We start from the raw sequence: 20,954 nt of genomic DNA on the forward strand, positions 1-20,954 counted from the left end.
TTTATACTATCAATGTATATTTTGTTAGCTCTACTTCTGAATTCCCAGAGCAACCTTAAGAGGGTTAATATTGATATTTATTCTTTTGGAAGCTTGACGACTTCAGACTTTGCTGAGTTTAACCCATCTAACTGATTCTGCTGTCCAGGCATGGAACTTATCGCTCGCTCCGCTGAATTCTTTTATAGCAAACCCTAAGAAATAAGGTTGTTGGTTCACAGATGATTTTTGTGTGATTAGGCACAAATTGCACAGACTAGAACATTATTGGCACCACTCCCAGACAACAGAGTTGATGCTAATCTATCTGCCAACAGATTAAGATGGTGGTCCAGGCTAGTTTCTTTAAACTGTAGCTGCTTAGGGGTCTGAAGCCACTGTTGAATATACCTTTTTTTATCTAGCTTTGATATTGCCTCTCAGATTACTGTAATTCAATTTATTTAGGGCTACATGCTTATGCCTTGATTCTCCAAAATGCTGCAGCTCAAGTAATACCAGGTTAATCTGTAAGGGACCACATTATGCCTGTGCTTTTATGATCTGCACTGGTTGCCAGTCCACTGGCGAGTAAAATATAAAACAGCATTGCTAGTACATATATTTCTTGGACTAAATTTTCTCCCTTGGACTAATAAGATGCTCAGCATTCATAATCCAACTGGTTGCTTTGTTTGACTCAGCATGGGCTGCTTGATGTCCCTCGAGCATGGATGACTTGATTGACAAACCAGGAAGAGATTTTTCAGTAGCTGCCCCCATTGCTTGGAACTCTACTTGGAAGTCTTCAATTGACTACCAATTTGAAGACATGTTAAAGGCATTTCTGTTTCAGCAGGCCTTTGCCTGATTTTGATTTCAGTTTTTGAGCTGAACTAATTTATATGTTGCATTGAGTTTTTATTATGTGAATTATATGTATTTTAGTCGGTATGCCGCTTATGTAATAAGTGGCCTATAAATGATCAAACCAGATACAATTTCCAAGAGTTTGTGTGGTAATGGGAGAGGTAGTAAGGGGCAAGCCATGTTAAAAAACAGCATACCATTCAACTTGTTCTCTTGGGAGACTCTACCAAAGAAAAACATATGCTTGTGCTTTGTGTTGTGATTTTGATGTGTTTATTATTGGTGTATTTGCTAGTTTTCACCTTTGCATTAAAAGTATTTTATTATTTTTCTAGTTAAACTTTGTAAACCTTTGATGTTCGATGAACAGCAAATAATCAAATACTTAAACTAAATAAAATACGGAACTATATTACTATAACCATATAAAAACAGATCACCCCAAGCAGTTCAATTTGGATGCAACTCTTGTTTCTAAACATGCTGTACAGCTTATAATCTCTCCTTATCTCACTTAGTCCTTTCAGCACGACCCTTAAAGGCAAGAAACAGCTTATGAAACAATCAAATGTTTCAAACTTAAGAAGTAACTTATATTTTACAGTGGTCAGAATATAGAATTAGAAGATGCAATTTGTGTGAATTTTTAAGTTTTCATGTTGCTGTGTCGTATCCAGTGTGTGATCAATTAACTATATATTCCTGTGATGCCATTTACCCAACTCTACAGGAATATAAGCAAACAGTATTTAATTTCTTCTCTCCTGCCACTTGAAAGCCAAGGCTGTATGCACAGCTATTGAGGAGGCGTGTTGTACGAACCCCTTCAGAGATAGCTGTATTCACATTTCTGAAATACCTAGATTTCAGATTGTGTTTACATGTAATTTTATATAAAAGTTTTTATTATGAAAAATCAGAAGTGTTCACAGGATGAAAAAAACAAACAGTGGACACAGAAGACAATAGCACAGTATTGATTATTAAATAAAAGAAACAAAAGGCCACATTTCCCTAAAAAAGTTATAAATCAAATTATTTTTGGCATTACACAGTTATTTAATCCTATAGTAGTGTTTAATTTGCAATTCACTTTCCAAACAGATTACTCCCTGCACAGCAGGTTAAAAAAAAAAACTTTTAAAAATTAGGACAACTTTTAAACTGTTCACAGAACTGTAAAGTTTGTGGGTACATTTTACACACATTTTATGCCAAATTTTCAAGAGAAAAAGTTCCCTTTGAAAACTGAATCAGAAATATTACCTGCACCCGCTAATTGTGCGGATATTTTTTCCAGCAAAATTATATATCCATATGCACATAAATGCTAACTTTGCTCAGGATTCACCCACAGGAACACCTCCACGCTGCAGATAAAAGTACACGAGCTTGCACTATGCTCATACTTATGTGCAAATAAGGTTTTTGAAAATTACCTACACTATTTCTGTGCAGAAAACATTTCTGTAATGGAACTAGCTTTGAAAATTTCCCTCTATTATTAGGTCAGCCTGGTGGCTCAGTGACAATTTTGTGTCACTGCCATGAGGACCCGGATTTGAATCAGGAGTCAGGTCTTCCATTCCCTGGGCTGGACGGGGATGCTATGGTGTGCTCACAGTCCCTGAGGAATTCCAAGTCATCGCACAATGGTGACACCTAATGGTTGCCCAATAATAGTTGCCCATGGCAACTGCCTAAGGATTGTCGCTGCAATGATAGGGCTAAGCGAGTTGGGGAAAGGAGATAAAATAAGGGGGGAAAATCCCTAGGTGTTGCAAACAAAGGCTCATGATGCAAGATCTCTACCCTAGTTTCCTGCTGGTTCAAACATCTTATTTTTAAAAAAATCTAGTTATAACTAAAGGAAGATGCCGTAAAAAGTAAAAATCTTGTACACCACCTATATACACATACTAAAATCGAATGAAAAGATTGTTAAAATATGACAAGGTTAACAGCAACTCACCGAGTAACAGCAGTGCTCACTAATGACAACCCTGTTGGAGAAGGTTTCATTGTGGGCATCGATATGTAAAGTCCGCTCTTGTCTGTTCAAAGAATTCTTCTGGACAAAGTAAACATAATCTACTCCTGCAATCTGAAAAATAAATTCATCATTGTGGACTACGCAGCAGCAGTTTCCAATGCAGGAGGCTAAGGATTAATTTATTAAGACAGTAACTTTCAAATGGGTGCATATATACACGTGTCAGTGATTGTTCTAGACAAGGCCGCTTTATAACATGCGTGCACATATGCGCGCATGTTATAAAATAGCCTAGGCACACATATTTGTGCACCTAATTTTAAGCTTGTGCGTGCCCAGCAATGTAAGTCGGTACAACTGCCTGTATTTTAAAATAGATTTGTGTCCAGCCAAGAACCAGTTTCACCAATTTATCCACCAGTTCGCCCAGTGTTCTACTAGGTCCTCCCAAACTTCCTGGTTATGCAGCCTGCATTCCCCATCTCTTGGCCTTCCCTCAGAATGCCCACACCATGCCCACAATACGCCACTTTTTCTTCATCAGCACTTGTGGAGAAGAAAAAAAAACGGTGCAAAATTTCAAAAGGGCATGGGATAAACACGGAGGATCCCTAAAGACAAGGAGGAGGGGGAATGAAGTAAAGCATGGGGGAATCTTGCTAGTATGGCGGATACTACCCTTAACAAATAAGCCTTCGCATGGGGGTAACTTGCTGGTGTGGCAGATACTACCCTTGGCAAATAGACTTCAAAACGTGATGCAAATCCATCATTGCTCACTGCTTCAACGGCAAGGGGAAGACAGGAAAGGAGGAATTGGGATTCAGACAACAAACAAAGACACTGAACTGAACGGTCTGGGAAAACACACGAGCATGGGGTAACTTGCTTGATGCGGCAGTTACTACCCTTAACCAAAAGCCTGATACTGCACTTCTGATGCAACTCCAACATTGCACACTGCTCTCTGATTCAACAGGGGGGGGAGGACTGGTCTCAAACAGAACAAGAGCCCTGACCTTGGTGGTCTGAGTAACTGATAGGTATGGGAAACTGGTAACTATGGGAGCTTGCTGGGCAGACTGGATGGGCCATAGGGCCCTTTTCTGCTGTCACTTTCTATGTTTCTATCTGCCTGCTTTATAAAATAAGGTGGACATTCACTAGTGCTATATGCGCGCCCATTTCCTGATTTCGGAGTGCGTCCAGCTTTTAAAATTCACCTCTAAGGTTCTTCTCCCATTTTGTATCTATGGGACAAAACCTTGATGAATGAAGGCCTAAACACACCATGAGGATACTTTTCAAACAAATGCGCGCAGCAGCATATACATGTGTATATTGCCATGAGTATTTTATAAACTGCACATATGATATACGTGTGTTTTATAAATTTGCATATCTCTATGCTGTAACTTATGCATGTACGTAGGCTTACACTTGAATACATGCAATGCACTGAATATTAGAGACGTGAATCGTGTCCTCGATCGTCTTAACGATCGATTTCGGCTGGGAGGGGGAGGGAATCGTATTGTTGCCGTTTGGGTGTGTAAAGTATCGTGAAAATCGTTAAAATCGTGAGCCGGCACACTAAAACCCCCTAAAACCCACCCCCGACCCTTTAAATTAAATCCCCCACCCTCCCGAACCCCCCCCCCAAATGCCTTAAATTACCTGGGGGTCCAGCGGCACACTAAAACACGGCACACTAAAACCCCCTAAAACCCCCCCCGACCCTTTAAATTAAATCCCCCCCCCCCCCGAACCCCCCCCCCCCCCAAATGCCTTAAATTACCTGGGGGTCCGTAGCCTTAAATTACCTCCGTAGCGGCGGTCCGTAGCTAAATCGGGGGAAGGGGGAGAGCAGGAAAAGCGGCACACTAAATCGTGTAGTCTTCAGCCGGCGCCATTTTGCAAAATGGCCGCCGCAAAATGGCGGCGGCCATAGACCAAAACGATTCGACGCAGGAGGTCGTTCCGGACCCCCGCTGGACTTTTGGCAAGTCTTGTGGGGGTCAGGAGGCCCCCCCAAGCTGGCCAAAAGTTCCTGGGGGTCCAGCGGGGGTCCGGGAGCGATTTCCTGCCGCAAATCGTTTTCCGTACGGAAAATGGCGCCGGCAGGAGATCGACTGCAGGAGGTCGTTCAGCGAGGGTTCCGGACCCCCGCTGAACGACCTCCTGCAGTCGATCTCCTGCCGGCGCCATTTTCCGTACGGAAAACGATTCGCGGCAGGAAATCGCTCCCGGACCCCCGCTGGACCCCCAGGAACTTTTGGCCAGCTTGGGGGGGCCTCCTGACCCCCACAAGACTTGCCAAAAGTCCAGCGGGGGTCCGGAACGACCTCCTGCGTCGAATCATTTTGGTCTATGGCCGCCGCCATTTTGCGGCGGCCATTTTGCAAAATGGCGCCGGCTGAAGACTACACGATTTAGTGTGCCGCTTTTCCTGCTCTCCCCCTTCCCCCGATTTAGCTAGGGACCGCCGCTACGGAGGTAATTTAAGGCTACGGACCCCCAGGTAATTTAAGGCATTTGGGGGGGGGGGTTCGGGAGGGTGGGGGATTTAATTTAAAGGGTCGGGGTGGGTTTTAGGGGGTTTTAGTGTGCCGTGTTTTAGTGTGCCGCTGGACCCCCAGGTAATTTAAGGCATTTGGGGGGGGGTTCGGGAGGGTGGGGGATTTAATTTAAAGGGTCGGAGGTGGGTTTTAGGGTGTTTTAGTGTGCCGGTTTTCCTGCCCTCCCCCTTCCCCCGATTTACGATTTTTTGATGATAAATCGGGGGAATTGGTATTGTATCGTGGCCCTAATGATTTTTGACGATTTAAAATATATCGGACGATATTTTAAATCGTCAAAAAACGATTCACATCCCTACTGAATATGCATATTTTCCCTACCATTTTAAATCTATACACAAGAGTGCGAAAGTAAAGTAGGACTTACGCAAGTCCTGATTTACATACACAAGTCAGCCAATTTTAAAACATGCACATAAATGAAATAACCAGTTTATTTATAAATATTTATATACCATCCTTCCTCAGGAGATCAGGGCAGTTTACATAGCTAAAACATACATAATATATAAAATCTAAGCAGCAATACGTAAAGCAAGGAATCAAATATAAATAAAGGGTCAGAAAAAGACTCCATTTGCCCAGTCCCTTTATGTTTTTTGTTTTGTTTTTTTACACACATAGGAGCTCATGAAAGTGAAACTATGCACATATTTTCAATTTTTATAAAGTATGGACTACGCAAGTAGATGGTACTTGTGCGTGTATATGCTAATTTTTTACAAAGTTTACTAATCATATTAATCCATTAAATCTCATCATGCATCAATAGCTGCACAAAAAGAATCTGACAGGTAATTTTAAAGTAAAAATTTTTAAATCCAAGCTTTTATGCCATATGACTGCTTCTTAATGCTCAGTTTTACCAATTTTGTGATGCAAGTGTCTTCCTTGTATAATTTTTAGGATGCCATATATATACACACATATATCACTGACTTATGAAGAATGCGTAAGGACATCATAACTTAATTGTAAAACAGAAGCCAACGGGGAAACAGGAAGGAACTTTCAATAAGATCCAGTTATTTAATTGGTCACCAAGGCTTCATCGCTTGAGTGTCTTTCAGAGCCAAAAGATCAAACACTTGTTCTGCTGAGTGCACTGAAAATTTTTTTTAAACTCTTGCAAAGAGTAGGAAGGAGCCAGGACATGGCTTCTTCTGAAAGCTTTTTTTTTTTTCTTAAACTAAAATCACCAATGAAACTGCTTTATAAAATGACCATACATGGTTTTGTAGATACTGCAGGAGATCCTTAAATGATTTTGGAACCCTAAAAAAAAACAAACCCACTATATAATTTTCACAAACACTGGCTACACCTGCTATCCCAAGGTTTTCCTACACATCCCCAGGCATACCTCGGATGTTAGAATCTGCTTCTATTGGTTTACCTTTTTCAATAATCTTGGTGCATCGACATCCAGTTTACAGCGTCTTTCAACAATGTGAATAGCCTCATCCTCGCTCTTGAATTCATTCACAATGTCACTGGCCACAAACATGGGAATTAGAGGACAGGTGGGAAATCGTCTTTCATAGGCCTGTGAAGATGAGAAAAAGATTTTAAAATGACTGAATCCAAGACAAAACATGCTACATACTGTATGACTAAACAAAAATCTGTTTACTGTAACCAAACACCATGGGTACAACTTTCAAAGACATTTCCATGGGTAAAAATGTTTTACATGTGGAAATGGGCTCTCTGAAAATGGCTTACCTTCTCTACATGTAAAAATAAGCATATAGTGCTTGGTCATGCATACTTTTACGCACAGAAGAGGCATCCCTGGAGGCAGAGTCAGAAAGGGATTAGCCCTTATGCATGTAATTTTGCTGGAAAAAGCACCCACACAAACAGGCTCAGGTCGGAGTGAGTACTTTTTCCTATGCATAAGAAGATAAGAAACTGCCATGCTGGGTCAGACCAAGGGTCCATCAAACCCAGCATCCTGTTTCCAACAGAGGCCAAATCAGGTCACAAGAGCCTGGCAATTACCCAAACACTAAGAAGATCCCATGCTACTGATGCAATTAATAGCAGTGGCTATTCCCTAAGTAAAATTGATAAATAGCCATTAATGGACTTCTCCTCCAAGAACTTATCCAAACCTTTTTTGAACCCAGCTACACTAACTGCACTAACCACATCCTCTGGCAACAAATTCCAGAGTTTAATTGTGTGTTGAGTAAAAAAAGAATTTTCTCTGATTAGTCTTAAATGTGCTACTTGCAATTTTCAAAGGAAAGGTTTCCCTTTGAAAACAGGTCTGCAGGTAGAAAGCACCTACAGACTTTACCCTTCTGCGCAGTTTGTGAAGTTACTTACCTGTAAAGGTGGTTTCTCTTATGCACAGCAGGATGTCAGTTCTCATATGGGTTACATCATCAGATGGAGTCCAGCAAGAAACTTCAATTTTAAAGCTTCTAGAAGCTTTCAGCATGTGTGCAGCCCAAGTCATCTCCCTGCCTCCCAGGTAGGGCCCCCCCTCAGTCCACAATACAGACTTGGAGAAGCCAACTTCAAGGGGAGGCAGGAGGGTTTTATGAGGAAGATCTTGTTGGTGCCCTGCACCTATGCCCATTCCAGTGCCACAGCACCTATCCCACTGGCACCACAGCACCCCAGCACTTGGATATGCATGGGCATTAGATGTTTTCGAGGCATGCCACTGATTTGTGCATCGTCACCAATTGCTCCCATGCTCAGGTTCTCTAGCTCCTCCTTCAAGGCTGCCCTGCTGTGAGAAGCTGGTAAGCAGAAGGGGAAGCCTCATCCATCCTGGGCACCAGAGGTGATAATTAACTTGTACCCATGGAGTCTAGTACAATTTCCAGGGTTGTGGGGAGAATTAGCTCTTCTCCACAGGAATCCAGGTGTCCTGGGATCCCTAGATGTCAGGGCCTCCGTCAATGCTTATCATTCGGACTTAATCTCCCAAAGCTACCTCCTCACATATAGGGGCCACCAGAAACACCATGTTCTGTATCCAGGCATGTCCCCAAACCTAGGTAAGAGGCCTTCCCTCCCATGCAGGGGCCCTGAAAACTACAGGCTTCATGAGCTATTAAACTAAGGCAAAAACATGACAACGGCTGAGAAAAGACCAGGCTGTTCTGGGCATTAGGCCAGCAGAACATGCAGGTGAAGGAAATAAAGGGGGAAAAAAAACAAGAAAAAAAAACACCTCCAAAATAGACAAACCCTATCTAATGGTATTCAAGAGAGAAAAAAACCCACCCCACAAGGTTCTGCAAGAAAGAAAAAAAAAAGCAGCTCCAGAAATTTTCAATGCAGTAGTTGAGAGAGATAGCAAAAAAGCAATGACTTGGAGGCTCTGGACAAAAAATGAGAGGGGCAGGGAGGTGGCTAGGGCTGCTTATGCCCAGTAGAGCATGCTCAAAGCTTCTAGAAGCTTTGAAATCACAGTTCCACGCTGGCAATTATGTGATGGTGTTACCCACATGAGAGGACTGCCATCCTGCTTGCCCTTGGAGAATGAAAGTTGCAAACAAATTTGAAAAACTGCCCCTTCCCCCCCCCCCCCCCCCATGTACTTCTAAAAGTGAAAGGTTACATACCCTTAATGACACCAACTAATGAACAAAATGTGACATGCTAACACACCAAACAAAATTTGTTGAAAGAAAATCTATATAAACTAGATTGGTAGAGGGTAAATCCTTATTAGGTTAATAGATGTGTGTAAGACCACTACAAGTACTTAAAGTGCTGACCTTTCACCACAAATCAGAAGGATTTCTCGTGACACTGAGCAATGAAGCACAGAAAATTTCTTCAACCAGATTGACTGAATAATAGAAGCCAAGGATTACACCACATGGAAAAAGTCTTCTATAATCACACATTTTTTCAGTGTTATTCTTCACGGTATAACACTGGGCAAACCCCCACTGATTTCTATAGCCTATACAATTATATTAACACCTGAAAATATCTTTGGTACAGAAATCATTTCTCTAATGTTTAACAGATTATCTTATTGCCTGCCTCCAGATCTCTTATCCTTCTGTCTTGAGATCTGAAGCTACAACCCTCTCCACTTGCCCTCTGGCATCTAGCCTATTTCAGACCTGGAGCCTGAGTCCACAGCCCTCTCTAGTGTTCTCACCCAGTCCCACAACCATGAAAGGTCCAAGGATGAAAGTGTCTACAAGACCACCTCAGGTCTGAGACCTGGGACCCATGTTCCTTTTCAAAGGGTCTTATGTAGTCCCCTCTTGTCAGGCAGAGTTGCTGCACCATTACTGTGGCTCCTGCTACACCAAAGAAACCACTAGCTCCTCCACATGCACAATAGAGGTCTAGAGCATGAAAATTCTGCCTCTGCATGCCAGCAGACCAAACAGATTGGGGAGGAGCAGTAGCAATAGGGTCCTAGGAAAAAGAAAAAATGGAAACTTCACAAAAAGAATGGCTACTGTCTTCTGATCCAACAAGTGGACCTGTACCAATGTGGTATAGGCCGATAAACAAATGCTTATTAACTTGGATTAGAGGTAGTAATTACAACAAATCCAATGACTATTGAATACAAAAAAAACAAGCATGTAGCATGATACAAAAGAGCCCCTAAATACTAGGGCACCAGAGATGCTAGAGCTGCAGTTATAAATTATTAAGCACAGTACCAACACCGTAGAGTACACAGAGATATGTACAGAGCTTGAATTATTTTCTCTAAAGCCTAATGGAAAAATAGTAATGTTTACTCATCTTTTGTACTAACAACTTTCCACCCTAAGCTCAAACAGAGGCAGGCCCAGTTAAGTCATAAATGTCTGTAAAACTACTCTATCTGAATGAAAAAAACATTCTGATAAAGTAGTCAGTGTTACATATATTGGTCAGCTGCTGGGCAATACATCCACACTCATGGATAGTTATTTATGGACTGGGCCAGCCCAATGGCTCAGTGCCAGCACTGCATCCTATGAGAGAGATATGGTTTAGTTCCAAGCTCCAACTTGTTTCTTGGGCCAGCTGGTTGATGCTGTTAAAGGCAAGTGCTCACAGCCCACTGGAGGCAAAGGGCAGGAGTGCCAATCATTGCACAATGGTGATACTTCGTGTCCATATTCAAGGTTCGAGGGAGCTGCAGACTGTGGTCCCTGCCTATCTTTACAAGAATGGTAAAGTTAAAGGGAAAAATCCCTGTATACTAAGTTTGTGTACTGTAAACGTTTTTTTCCATAGATAGCAGGATGAATTAGCCATAACATGTGCGTGACATCATCCAGCGCCACTGAACGGATTTCTCTCTCATAGCTAGCAGAACTTTTGCGCTATTGAGCATGTGCAGGAATTCTCAAATTCCTGATTGGGCACTGCCCCATGACCACCTCAGTCGATTTTAGAACTAAATCTAACTAGGTAGTCGACTCTAGGGAGGCAGATGGGTATTTAGAATAGTTAATTCATCCTACTATCTATAAAACACACTGTTTACAGTAAGAAAACTTGCTTTTTCCATCAATAGGCAGGGCTGAATTAGCCATAACATGTGGGGAGTCCCTAACTGAGAATTGCCGCAGAACATTTACTGAATAAGCAATTTTAGGCCCCACCATGGAACTTAAGACTACTGGGTGAACAGGCTATGCAAAGCTGTTTGTCCAAATTTACTGTCACTCTTCGATAAATTGTTCAAACAGTTATGGGATGTAAAAGGTGTATAGCGAAGACCACATTGCAACTTTGCAGATGTGTGAAATGTATGGTTTGCAAATGAGCCAGCGATGCAGCCATGGCTCTAACTTGTTGAGCTTTGATGAAGTCTAATTTGTAAGCCTGCCAATCTATAGCAGTGTGCAAAGCAGTTTGCTAGCCAGTATGTTTGACCACTGCTATGCCTTATCTGTTGGGATCATAAGAGACGAATAGTTGAGAAGACTGATGAGGCAAGAGTTCTTCTCTTGTAGTAAGCCAAGGCCTGTTTATAGTCCAAGGTATGACGGGCTCTCTCACCTTTATGTGAGTGAGGTTTCAGGAAGTATGTAGGTAGCAATATGGCTTGATTAATAGGGAAAGCTGACAATCTTTGATAGAAGCTTCAGATGAGTGCAGAGCATCCCCTATTATGAAAGAACTACATTTAAAGACAATAATGAACTAAAGCCTGAAGGTTCACTGACCCTTCTGACAGGTTACTGCCATCAAGAATATTATTTTCCATGTTAGATACTTGAGTGAGGCAGTCTCTAAAGTTTCAAAGGGTGGCTTCATCAATTGTACCATGATCACGTTTAGATCACAAGAACGGGAGGCTTTACAACTAGTGGTTTCGTATGCCACAAGCCTTTCATAAAGTTTTGACACTAATGGATGAATGGAGAGGCTTATCCTCTGTTTGAACATGGTAAGCTGCTATGATACTAACATGTTCTCTTACTGATGAAGTAGCAAGGCCAGATAATTTAGTAACCTTTTTAGTTCACATGTAAACAGATCCAAATTGCTGTGTTGACACCAAATGTAAAACCTTTTCTACTTGAAACCATAAGATCTTCTAGTTGAAGGTTTTCTTGTGGACACTAATGTGTCCTCTACTGTTTTAGGAAAGAACAAGTCTTATCATTGAGCATTCAAAATCCACCTGTCAAATTGAGGGAGAAAAGATTCAGATGAAATAGAAATCCCTCTTCTTGAGTTAACAAGTATGGATCTGATCAGAGAGGTACTGAAGGATGACTAGAGAGCTATACTAGATAAGCGAACCAGACTTGTCTGGGCCACGATGGAGCTATGAGAATCAGACAGGCCCGGCCTTTAAGAACATTTTGCACAACCTGGCTTTTAGTGGAATAGCGTACATGAGATCTGCATTCCAGCCTAACAGAAAAAGTGTCGAGCAGATCTGAATTCGCTGGGAAGAATAGAGCAAAACTTTTATAGGTTTTTTTTTCTGGCACAAAACAGGTTGATTGCTGGAAATCCCCAGTGATTAAAAATCTGTTGGCTGGGGAATCCTGAAGGGACCATTTATGTGGACAAAAGATTCTGCTGGGGTGATCTGCCAGTGTGTTAGAGATTCCAGGAATGTAGGTCACTTGCAGTACAGCTTGATGTCTGCATACCCACTTCCATGAACTTGGATACCAACGGATGTATTGAATTTGGCCTACCCTCAATTTGAAAGTGGTAGGCCAATGTAGCACTGTGATGAACTCACTGATGAAGTACTGAGACCTGAGGAAGACAGAAAATAAGTACTTATGTAGGGTTTTTAGTTCGCTTGCTAATGGGTCCAAGAAAGTCCACAGGCACCAAGATAAGAACCTTTTCCATTTGAAATCATACACTTCTAGAAAATTGCTTCCAGGGAGACACTACTATATCCTCAATCTCTTTGGATAAGAAAAGTGTGCAACCAGGGATTATTCAACATCCATGCTGTCAGGTTGAGGGATGGAATGTTTGCATGATACAGCTGTCCTTCCTCTTGAGTTAGTAAGGATGGATCTGCTCTGAGAAAGATCAGAGGGGCACTGGACAGCTGTAGCAGGTACGCAAATAAACTTGACTGGGCCACGCCAGAGCAATAAGAATCAGTTGGGCACAGTCCTCAAGAATTATTTGCACCTTCCTGGCTATTAATGGAATCAGCAGAAAACTAAATGAGATCTGCACTCCAGCTAAGCAGAAAAAAGTGTCCTGAGTGGATTTGAGTTTGCTGGGCAGAATGGAGCAAAACCTTTCCACTTTTGTTTCCTCTAATGCAAAGACGTCAATTGAACAATCTGTTGGCAATTGTTGCAGGGACCACTCGTATAGGCAAAATACTCTGCTGAGGCGATCAGCCAATGTGGTGTTAGGTGAGAACATAACATAAGATATGCCATACTGGGTCAGACCAAGGGTCCATCACAAGCCCAGTATCCTGTATCCAACAGTGGCCAATCCAAGTCACAGGTACCTGGCAAGTACCCAAATATTAAACAAATCTCAAGCCACTATTGCTTATTAATAGCAGTTTATAGATTTTTTCCTCTAGGAACTTATCCAAACCTTTTTAAAGCCCAGTTACACCAGCTGCCATAACCACATCCTCTGGCAATGAATTCCAGAGCTTAACTATCTGCTGAGTGAAAAAATTCTCTTCGATTTGTTTTAAATGAGGTACTTGCTAACTTCATGTAGTGCCTCCTAGTCCTGTTATCTAAAAGTAAATAACCGATTTACATTATTCAAGTCCTTTCATGATTTTGTAGACCTCTATCATATTCCCCCCTCAGTCATCTCTTCTCCAAACTGAACAGCCCTAACTTCCTTAGCCTTTCCTCATAGGGGAGCTGCTCCATGCCCCTTATTTTAGTTACCCTTCTCTGCACTTTCTCCAGTGTAACTATATCTTTTTTGAGATGCAATGACCAGAATTGCACACAGTTTTCAAGATGCGGTCTCACCATGAAGCAATACAGAGGCATTATGACATTCTGTTTTATTTGCCTTTCCCTTCTTAATAATTCCTAATATTGTTTACTTTTTTGATCGCCACAGCACATTGAGCCGACAATTTCTTTGTATTATCCACTATGATGCCTAGATCTCTTTCCTGGGTGATAACTCCTAAGATAGAAACTAACATTGTGTAACTACAGCAAGAGTTATTTTTCCCTATATGCATCACTTTGCACTTGTCCACGTTAAATTTCATCTGCCATTTGGAAGCCCAATCTTCCAGTCTCGCAAGGTCCTCCTGCAATTTATCCCAATCTGCTTCAGATTTAACTATTCTGCATAATTTTGTGTCATCCACAAATATGATCACCTCACTCGTCATACCCCTTTCCAGATCATTGCATGACCATTCCCACATCTTTATTGCCTCTTGCCAGAGGGTCCATGACTCTATATCACCTTGTTTGTTCACACAGAACAGTGCTTCTCAGCCCAGTCCTTCAGGCATACCTAACCAATCAGATTTTTCAGGATATTCACAATGATTATGCATGAGAGATTGGCATACAATGGAAGCAGTGCATGCAAATCTCTCTCATACATATTAATTGTGGATATCCTGAAAACACGACTGGCTAGATTTGCCCCAATAACTAGGTTGAGCAGCAGTGACATAGAATATGGCTACCTGGTTGCCGGTTTAAATGAGAACACTCATCTCCTGGAGGAGATGTGTGAAAGTTAACAGAGCATATCTGACTACTTTCAGTTCTAGGAGGTTGATGTAAAATTGTCCAAGTCTCTTGAGTTTAGTGAGGGAACAAAATGGTGCCCTGTCTTGAAGGATGAAGGGTTATAGCTACCTGCTAAACACTTGTTTTATTTCCTGCAAGACATTCACCAAGATTGTTAAGGGCTGAGTTAATTGGTCCCATTGAGAGTGGAGGCCCCACTGTAGGACTCGCATGTGGAGGTGGGTTAGCAGAACTACATGAACTGCTGCCATGTGTCCCAGAATGACTAGAATACATCTCTGGCTGTTTAATAGGGGTCTTAAATGTGTTTGCTCAGTTTGACAGAAGGAAGGCTTTTCTCTATCCATGCAACTAGGAATTTAATTCTCTGGGTCAGAACTAGAATCATTTTTTGAAGTTTACCAGGAAGCCTAATGACAATAGGATTTTAAGGTGTTCTCACCTTCCCAAGAATTTGCTATCACTAGCCAGTCATCTAGGTAAGGGAAGATCTGGATGCCTTGAAGACAAAGGTGGGCTAATACAGCTAGGCATTTAGTGAAGACCCTCGGTACCACCGATAAACTGAAAGTAAGTTCAGTACTGGTAGTCAGAGCCTACCACAAATTGTAGATAAAGCCAGTGGGAGGAATGAATGGTAATATGAGCATAAGCATCTTTCAAATCTAAGGCACACATCATTCCTGGATGAAGGGGAGAATTGTGTGAAAGGCGTTCATTTTGAATTTCTCCCGGAATAGATTCTTGTTCATGCTTCTTAAATCCAGGATGGGTTTCAATCCCCCAGTTTTCTTGGGGATAAAGAAGTAGCAGGAATAGAATCCCTTGCCATGCTGCTGCAAGGAGACTCCATTTCCAAGCAGAGTTGCACTTAAGACGGATCTGGACTGAAGGCTGAACAATGAGGAAGCGTGGGGTTGGGAGAAACATAAGCGGTATCCAGACTCCACAATTTTGAGTACCCAGTGGCCTTTGGTAATCTTGTGCCATTCCTTCACATAGGAGTGAATCCTCTATCCTAACAGGGGGATAGCTGTTATGTTTGTAAGATAGTAAAAAACTAGGCACAGGCTTTGGCTGGATTTGTTATGCTGCTTTAGTTGATATTATCGCTGTTGACTTTAGGCCAGAAGCTGTCGCTTCTGTACCTTTGAAACTGTTGGAAGGGGCATCTCTGGAAGTATGGCCTTTTAAAAGCATAGCACAGCCGGTGAAAGTAGACTGTTGCTGTGAGCTGGTTGAGAAGGACTAGAATGCTCTTTGATTTGAACAACAGTTTCCCTGAACTTGTATCTGAAGAGGTAGTCTCCCAGGTAGGGGACATCTGCTAGATCATCATGCACGTTGTCTTGCAAGCTGCTGGCTCATAACCAAGCCATGCAACAAGGTTCTATGGAGGCTAAGCATAGGCGGTCATGTCAAATGATTTATAAATCAATCAAATAAGATGGCATATATATATATATATATATATATATATATATACTCTTCTGTGTCTAGCAATAGCTGTGAATAGGCCAAGGTGGTATTGCCCAACAGAAGAAATGGCTTCAGCTTTTGCATGCAGTCAGGTTAAGTACCGAACTATGTAAATTTGGCGAGCAGAAATTCGTGCATTGAACAGGAAGCTCTGAAATACTTACCAAAATTGCCCAGTAACCTGAGATCTAGATTCCTTGCTACTGAGGTGCAGGAAGTTTGGTTCTCCCACATTCTTGTTTGCAATGCCTGTAAAATATCATGGTTTGGAATGGCTTCAGATAGGGTCTTTAGAATTTGAAGAAGACCAAAGACTTTCGCTCAAGGATCATTGTTTTTATGAACTTTGACTTTGAGCACTGTTCCCAGTTTGTTCAGAAATCTGGAATAAGAGGTCCTCCAGCAGAGACTAGTGTTTTGGAGGCTCAGGTAAGGGAACAGTGGGTATCCCTGTCGAACTCTTCAGATTAGAGGGGAGAGAACACTAATTCAGGACCCCAATGATGAATTTTGTGACTGAGGAGATTACTTTGGTCGCCTCAAGAGGAGTATACTTCTGGTGAATCTCCTCAGAATGGTTGGACTCTGCTGCGGAGTGTCTGGCACTAGAACCACCTCATGAGGGGATATGATGGAACGTCCACTCCAATTCAGGAAGCAGGGATACCTTGCGGGAGTAAATCTGATATCTTGAAAAAGAGAGTTAGAGTATCCTTCTCATCCTTTGATGCTAGAGAGGGGGATTCCTCATGGGAGTAAACCTGATATTTTGGAAAGGAGAGGCTGGAGGGTATCTTCCTTATCCTTGGATTCCAGAGAGGTAAAGAAAGTTCACTAAATTTCACCATTTGGTCCAAAGGCTGATGTGTTCTTTGCCTGGGTATTGAAGGTGGGACATCATCTTCTGATATCAAGTTGTAATCCCCTTGCACTTCCTCTGGACTTTGAAAGATCTGCACCAGAGGCTGGTAGGAAATTATGGGGACCTCTCAAAGAATAGGATCCAGCATCTCTAGCTGAAGGCCTTGTTCTAATAATCTGGATGGTGACATTGCCCTGGTGATTTGCGGGGATAATTGCATTCTATTACCCTCTGACCCCAGAGATCCAACACTATATGGGTAAAGTAGAAAACAATTGAGTAGGTAGTACTGCTGCCTGTTCCACCTCTCGGAGCATTACTGACTTCAAGGCTCAACACATAGTATGCTCCAGGGCTCAGTGAATCAAGGACTTATGCATTGGAGCTTTGTGTGCCAATTATGTCAATGCTTTGTGCTTCAAAGCCCTATGCATCAATGGCACCAGTGATCAATGCACCAACAATGCCATGGTGGAAGAAGGTGCCAGATATGCCACCAGCTCTAGAGAGCATTTTATTTGTAGATTTTGGTTAGCTCAACTTCAAACAACTGGCCTATTCTGGGAGGAGGACTGCCTGCGGCTTCTCAGAGTCTTAGGTAGTTACTTCATTTTCCAGACCCTGCACTTCTGCGATTAGGAAGACATGTAGACAATGATAGTTCTGGTCATGGTCCAGTCCAAGGCAGCAGTAACAGATCATGTCAGAATGGACATCTTCCTACCACATATACTTTCTTTGAAACTATTCACTGTGGGCTTTTTGGAACCAGTCTGTGGAGATTTTTATTTTTTTTTTTGTAGCACTGAAAAGTGTTGTTTGTGTGGGGGGGGGGGGGGAGCTGCTGAGGCAGCAAAATAAATGAAAAAATGAATAAGAATTTGGATTAGTAGAAAATAATTCCTGGAGATAGGGTACACATCTGTTGTGAGGCTTAGACAAAAAAAAAAAAAAAGGGACTAGGGGATCTCACAAGCAAACACCCACAAGGGAATTCCCACATATGCCCAGTAGAACAAATCTGATCTTAGAGAGAAGGGTCCATTTGGTGATGGATGATACTACGATTCATGGCTAATTAAGCCCTGCTTGTCGATGGAAAATTTTCTGCTCTGCTTGGCCAGTCAATCACCAGAATATGGCTCTAGCTGCCATGTCAGTCTGTAAACTTTTGTATTTAAAGACCAATCTCTCATCCGTATGAGCTCCACAAGCTATTCTGTCGTGAGCCAACTTTAGTCAACCATACAATTAAAGTAATGGCATTGTTCCTTCTTCCCTCACCTTCAAAGGCTACCATGCAGATCAGGTATAAAAATTGAGAGCAACACTTTCTGTCCAGATACTTCTGTTCTGAAGTACTAATTTAGGAAATACAGAGAAAGGGCAATATAAAAACTAAACTAGACAAAAATCAGCCTATTTTCTCCATGGTTAAACTATATAAACTGTTTCAGTTAGTTAGTAATAAGTTTGGAAAGTTTGATAGAAGCTTACAGAGAGCAAAAGGGGTATCTATTCTCCCTCAGACTTGCCCATTTCCTTTACTTCTATTGCTCCTTTTCACATGGCACATGAACTTACTACAGTTTATTAAAAGGGAAGGTCTCAAAAGACAACAAAAAATTACCTTAAGCTTATATCTTAAGAGTCTATGGTATCTTGACTAATATTTTGAGAAAAAACCAAAAACACAAAAATGAAATGGGTGCAAAGAGCTGATCATTTTAGTTTCCAAGATCCTCTCCTAAATAATATCACATGTAATGTCACTATAGTCACAGGTGGCACATGCGAATGGCAGACATAAGAAGAATAAGGGTAGCTCTGGAATTAACATAGTAAATGCTGATAGAAAAAGACCCATATCGTTCATCCAGTCTTCCCAGCAAGCCTGGTTTTATTTTATTTTGTTTTTATTTTTAAGGTAATTGTTTCTCTGTGCAGGTTTCCCTAGTCACAATGGGTTATCATTTAATCATCTGTGCTTATCCCATGCCCTTTTGAATTCCATTACTGTCCTTGTCCTCACTACCTCTTCTGGGAGGGCATTCCATGCATCCACAACTCCTTTCGTGAAGGAATACTTCCCGACACTGGTTGGGACCAGACCCCCTTGGAGCTTCATATTATGACCCGTGGGGCTTGCAATAGCATGAGTATGACCTCATTTCTTTGAAAAAACAGATAGCACACACAATGCAGGTTCCAATCTGCATATGTTGGTTCCACAGAGAGATTTCAAAGCTGAGAAATTCTACAATACTGTAAAATATTCTCCTTTGTTTGCAGATGGGAATGACTGTGTGCTCAAACAATACAGCCCACATACAATAAATTTCAGAGGTAGTCCATTACCAATAACCTGGAGGCAAATGTAAATCTGAAATGAAAATGGAAGCAAAAATGGTTTCAGAATCAAAACAGGTCAGTAAAATTCAGGAACTACTAAGAAAAATGAAATGCATGTCAGATGCTAGGAAATGTGAAATATTCCCTTCTCAAAATCCAAGAGACATCTTCTAACAGAATTGCACAAGCCCCACAGTGATACTAATATCCTTGCCATTTGCTTTGGGAGTGGTTAAAGCAGTAGGCTGAGAGCCAGGGAAGCCACAGTTCAAATCATAGGAACATAAGTGCTATGCTGGGTCAGACCTAGGGCGCATCTCCTATAAAATTACTGGTAGGAAGTTATTTATTCACTCAGGGTGTACTGAGACAATGACAGAACCAAATGTGCTTAAACCTTCATTCTCAGAAGTATTTCGAGTCTAGCAATCCATAAACAAAAACTTTAATATTCTGTTTTCTTTTGCATCATTTCTTCAAGTCTTTGCCCTCTGAGGTCAGGCACTATTCACCATCCCGGCACGTTCCCTTTCCTCCCCCTCCCTGGGTCCACATTTGCACAGACACGATCATCGAAATTTGTGCAAGCTAAAGCCAAAACAGCAGCTTAAACAGATGCCAGTATCCACAGCTACAAAGTCCAGCTCCAACATACGGTATAACTGAGTTTTTGTTGCTCACAAATTTCTAATTTCAACCCTTAAGTGTAAGTGATTTCTTCTTTGACAGAACACTAACATGAACAGTAGAACTCTTTATTCTTGGATTTATAAAATCACCTCTTTCCCATTGGGTTACAAGGTAATATACAATAAAACAAAATACAATGTAATTATTTAACAAAGACAGAACAAACATGCTATATATAACAGCATTAAGCAAAGGCCTTAAGAAAAAATGTTTTGTCTTTGAAATGTGGTATAATCTACGTCCAATCTGAGATAAAATTAGTAATACATTCCACAAAGTGCATGAAAGGCTCTGTGCTTAGTTTCCATTAAACTTGTCCCTGGAGTAGCCAGTAATGCTTGTTGAGAGGAACGAAGAACCCAACTGGGCTGATACTGAGAAATAACTTTTGATAAATGCAAGAACTATACATTTGCATCTCTTCTGCACAAACAACAAATACAAATAACCTGCAAACCCATATATTTTGGCTAGGTTCCAGACTATATAGGCATGGGATGGTTTTACTAGAATTCATAACAAACAGTGATTTTATCACGTTTATCCCACCTTTATCCCCATCCTGAATGCACTCCAGAGGAGCTCAATCATTCGAGGGCTTCAAAACAGATTAACAGCAACAAAAACCACTTTCTTCAATACAGAATGCCCTTTCCAGCAGGCCATTTTCATGGCCTGCTGTACATAAATATGACCTTGCATTCCAAAAACGCATAGCAGTTGATGTGTGGGAAGGTAATGAAGCCTGTTCTTGGGAAACAATAGAAGCATTTACAGCACATTTTAAATATATATTCCATTTCAAACAAAACCCTTAATGGTCCACCCACAAGCAGATTCACTTTTGTTCACAAGCTTAACACACAGCAGCTTTCTCCTTATTCCCCCACTGATTCCTCACCCCCCCCCCCCATCTCATCCAAATTACTTAAATCTGTTTCTGCTTCATCCTGAATACCTGCTTTGAC

At 41.5% G+C, this 20,954-nt stretch overlaps 1 protein-coding gene across 2 annotated transcripts in view; it reads right to left on the reverse strand.

Moving 5' to 3' along the window:
* The window catches only part of SEC14L1 (SEC14 like lipid binding 1), a 152,791-nt gene that overhangs the window by 81,755 nt on the left and 50,082 nt on the right, over nt 1-20,954 (reverse strand). For both annotated transcript variants that reach the window (XM_029600393.1, XM_029600394.1), the window contains exons 4-5: nt 6,818-6,967; nt 2,822-2,953 (exon numbers count right to left, since the gene is read on the reverse strand). In XM_029600393.1, coding sequence (XP_029456253.1) covers nt 2,822-2,953; nt 6,818-6,967 — 282 coding nt within the window. The remainder of the gene's footprint in view (nt 1-2,821; nt 2,954-6,817; nt 6,968-20,954) is intronic.

The sequence above is a fragment of the Rhinatrema bivittatum genome, chromosome 4 (assembly GCF_901001135.1).
Source record: "Rhinatrema bivittatum chromosome 4, aRhiBiv1.1, whole genome shotgun sequence".
Lineage (NCBI taxonomy): Eukaryota > Metazoa > Chordata > Amphibia > Gymnophiona > Rhinatrematidae > Rhinatrema > Rhinatrema bivittatum.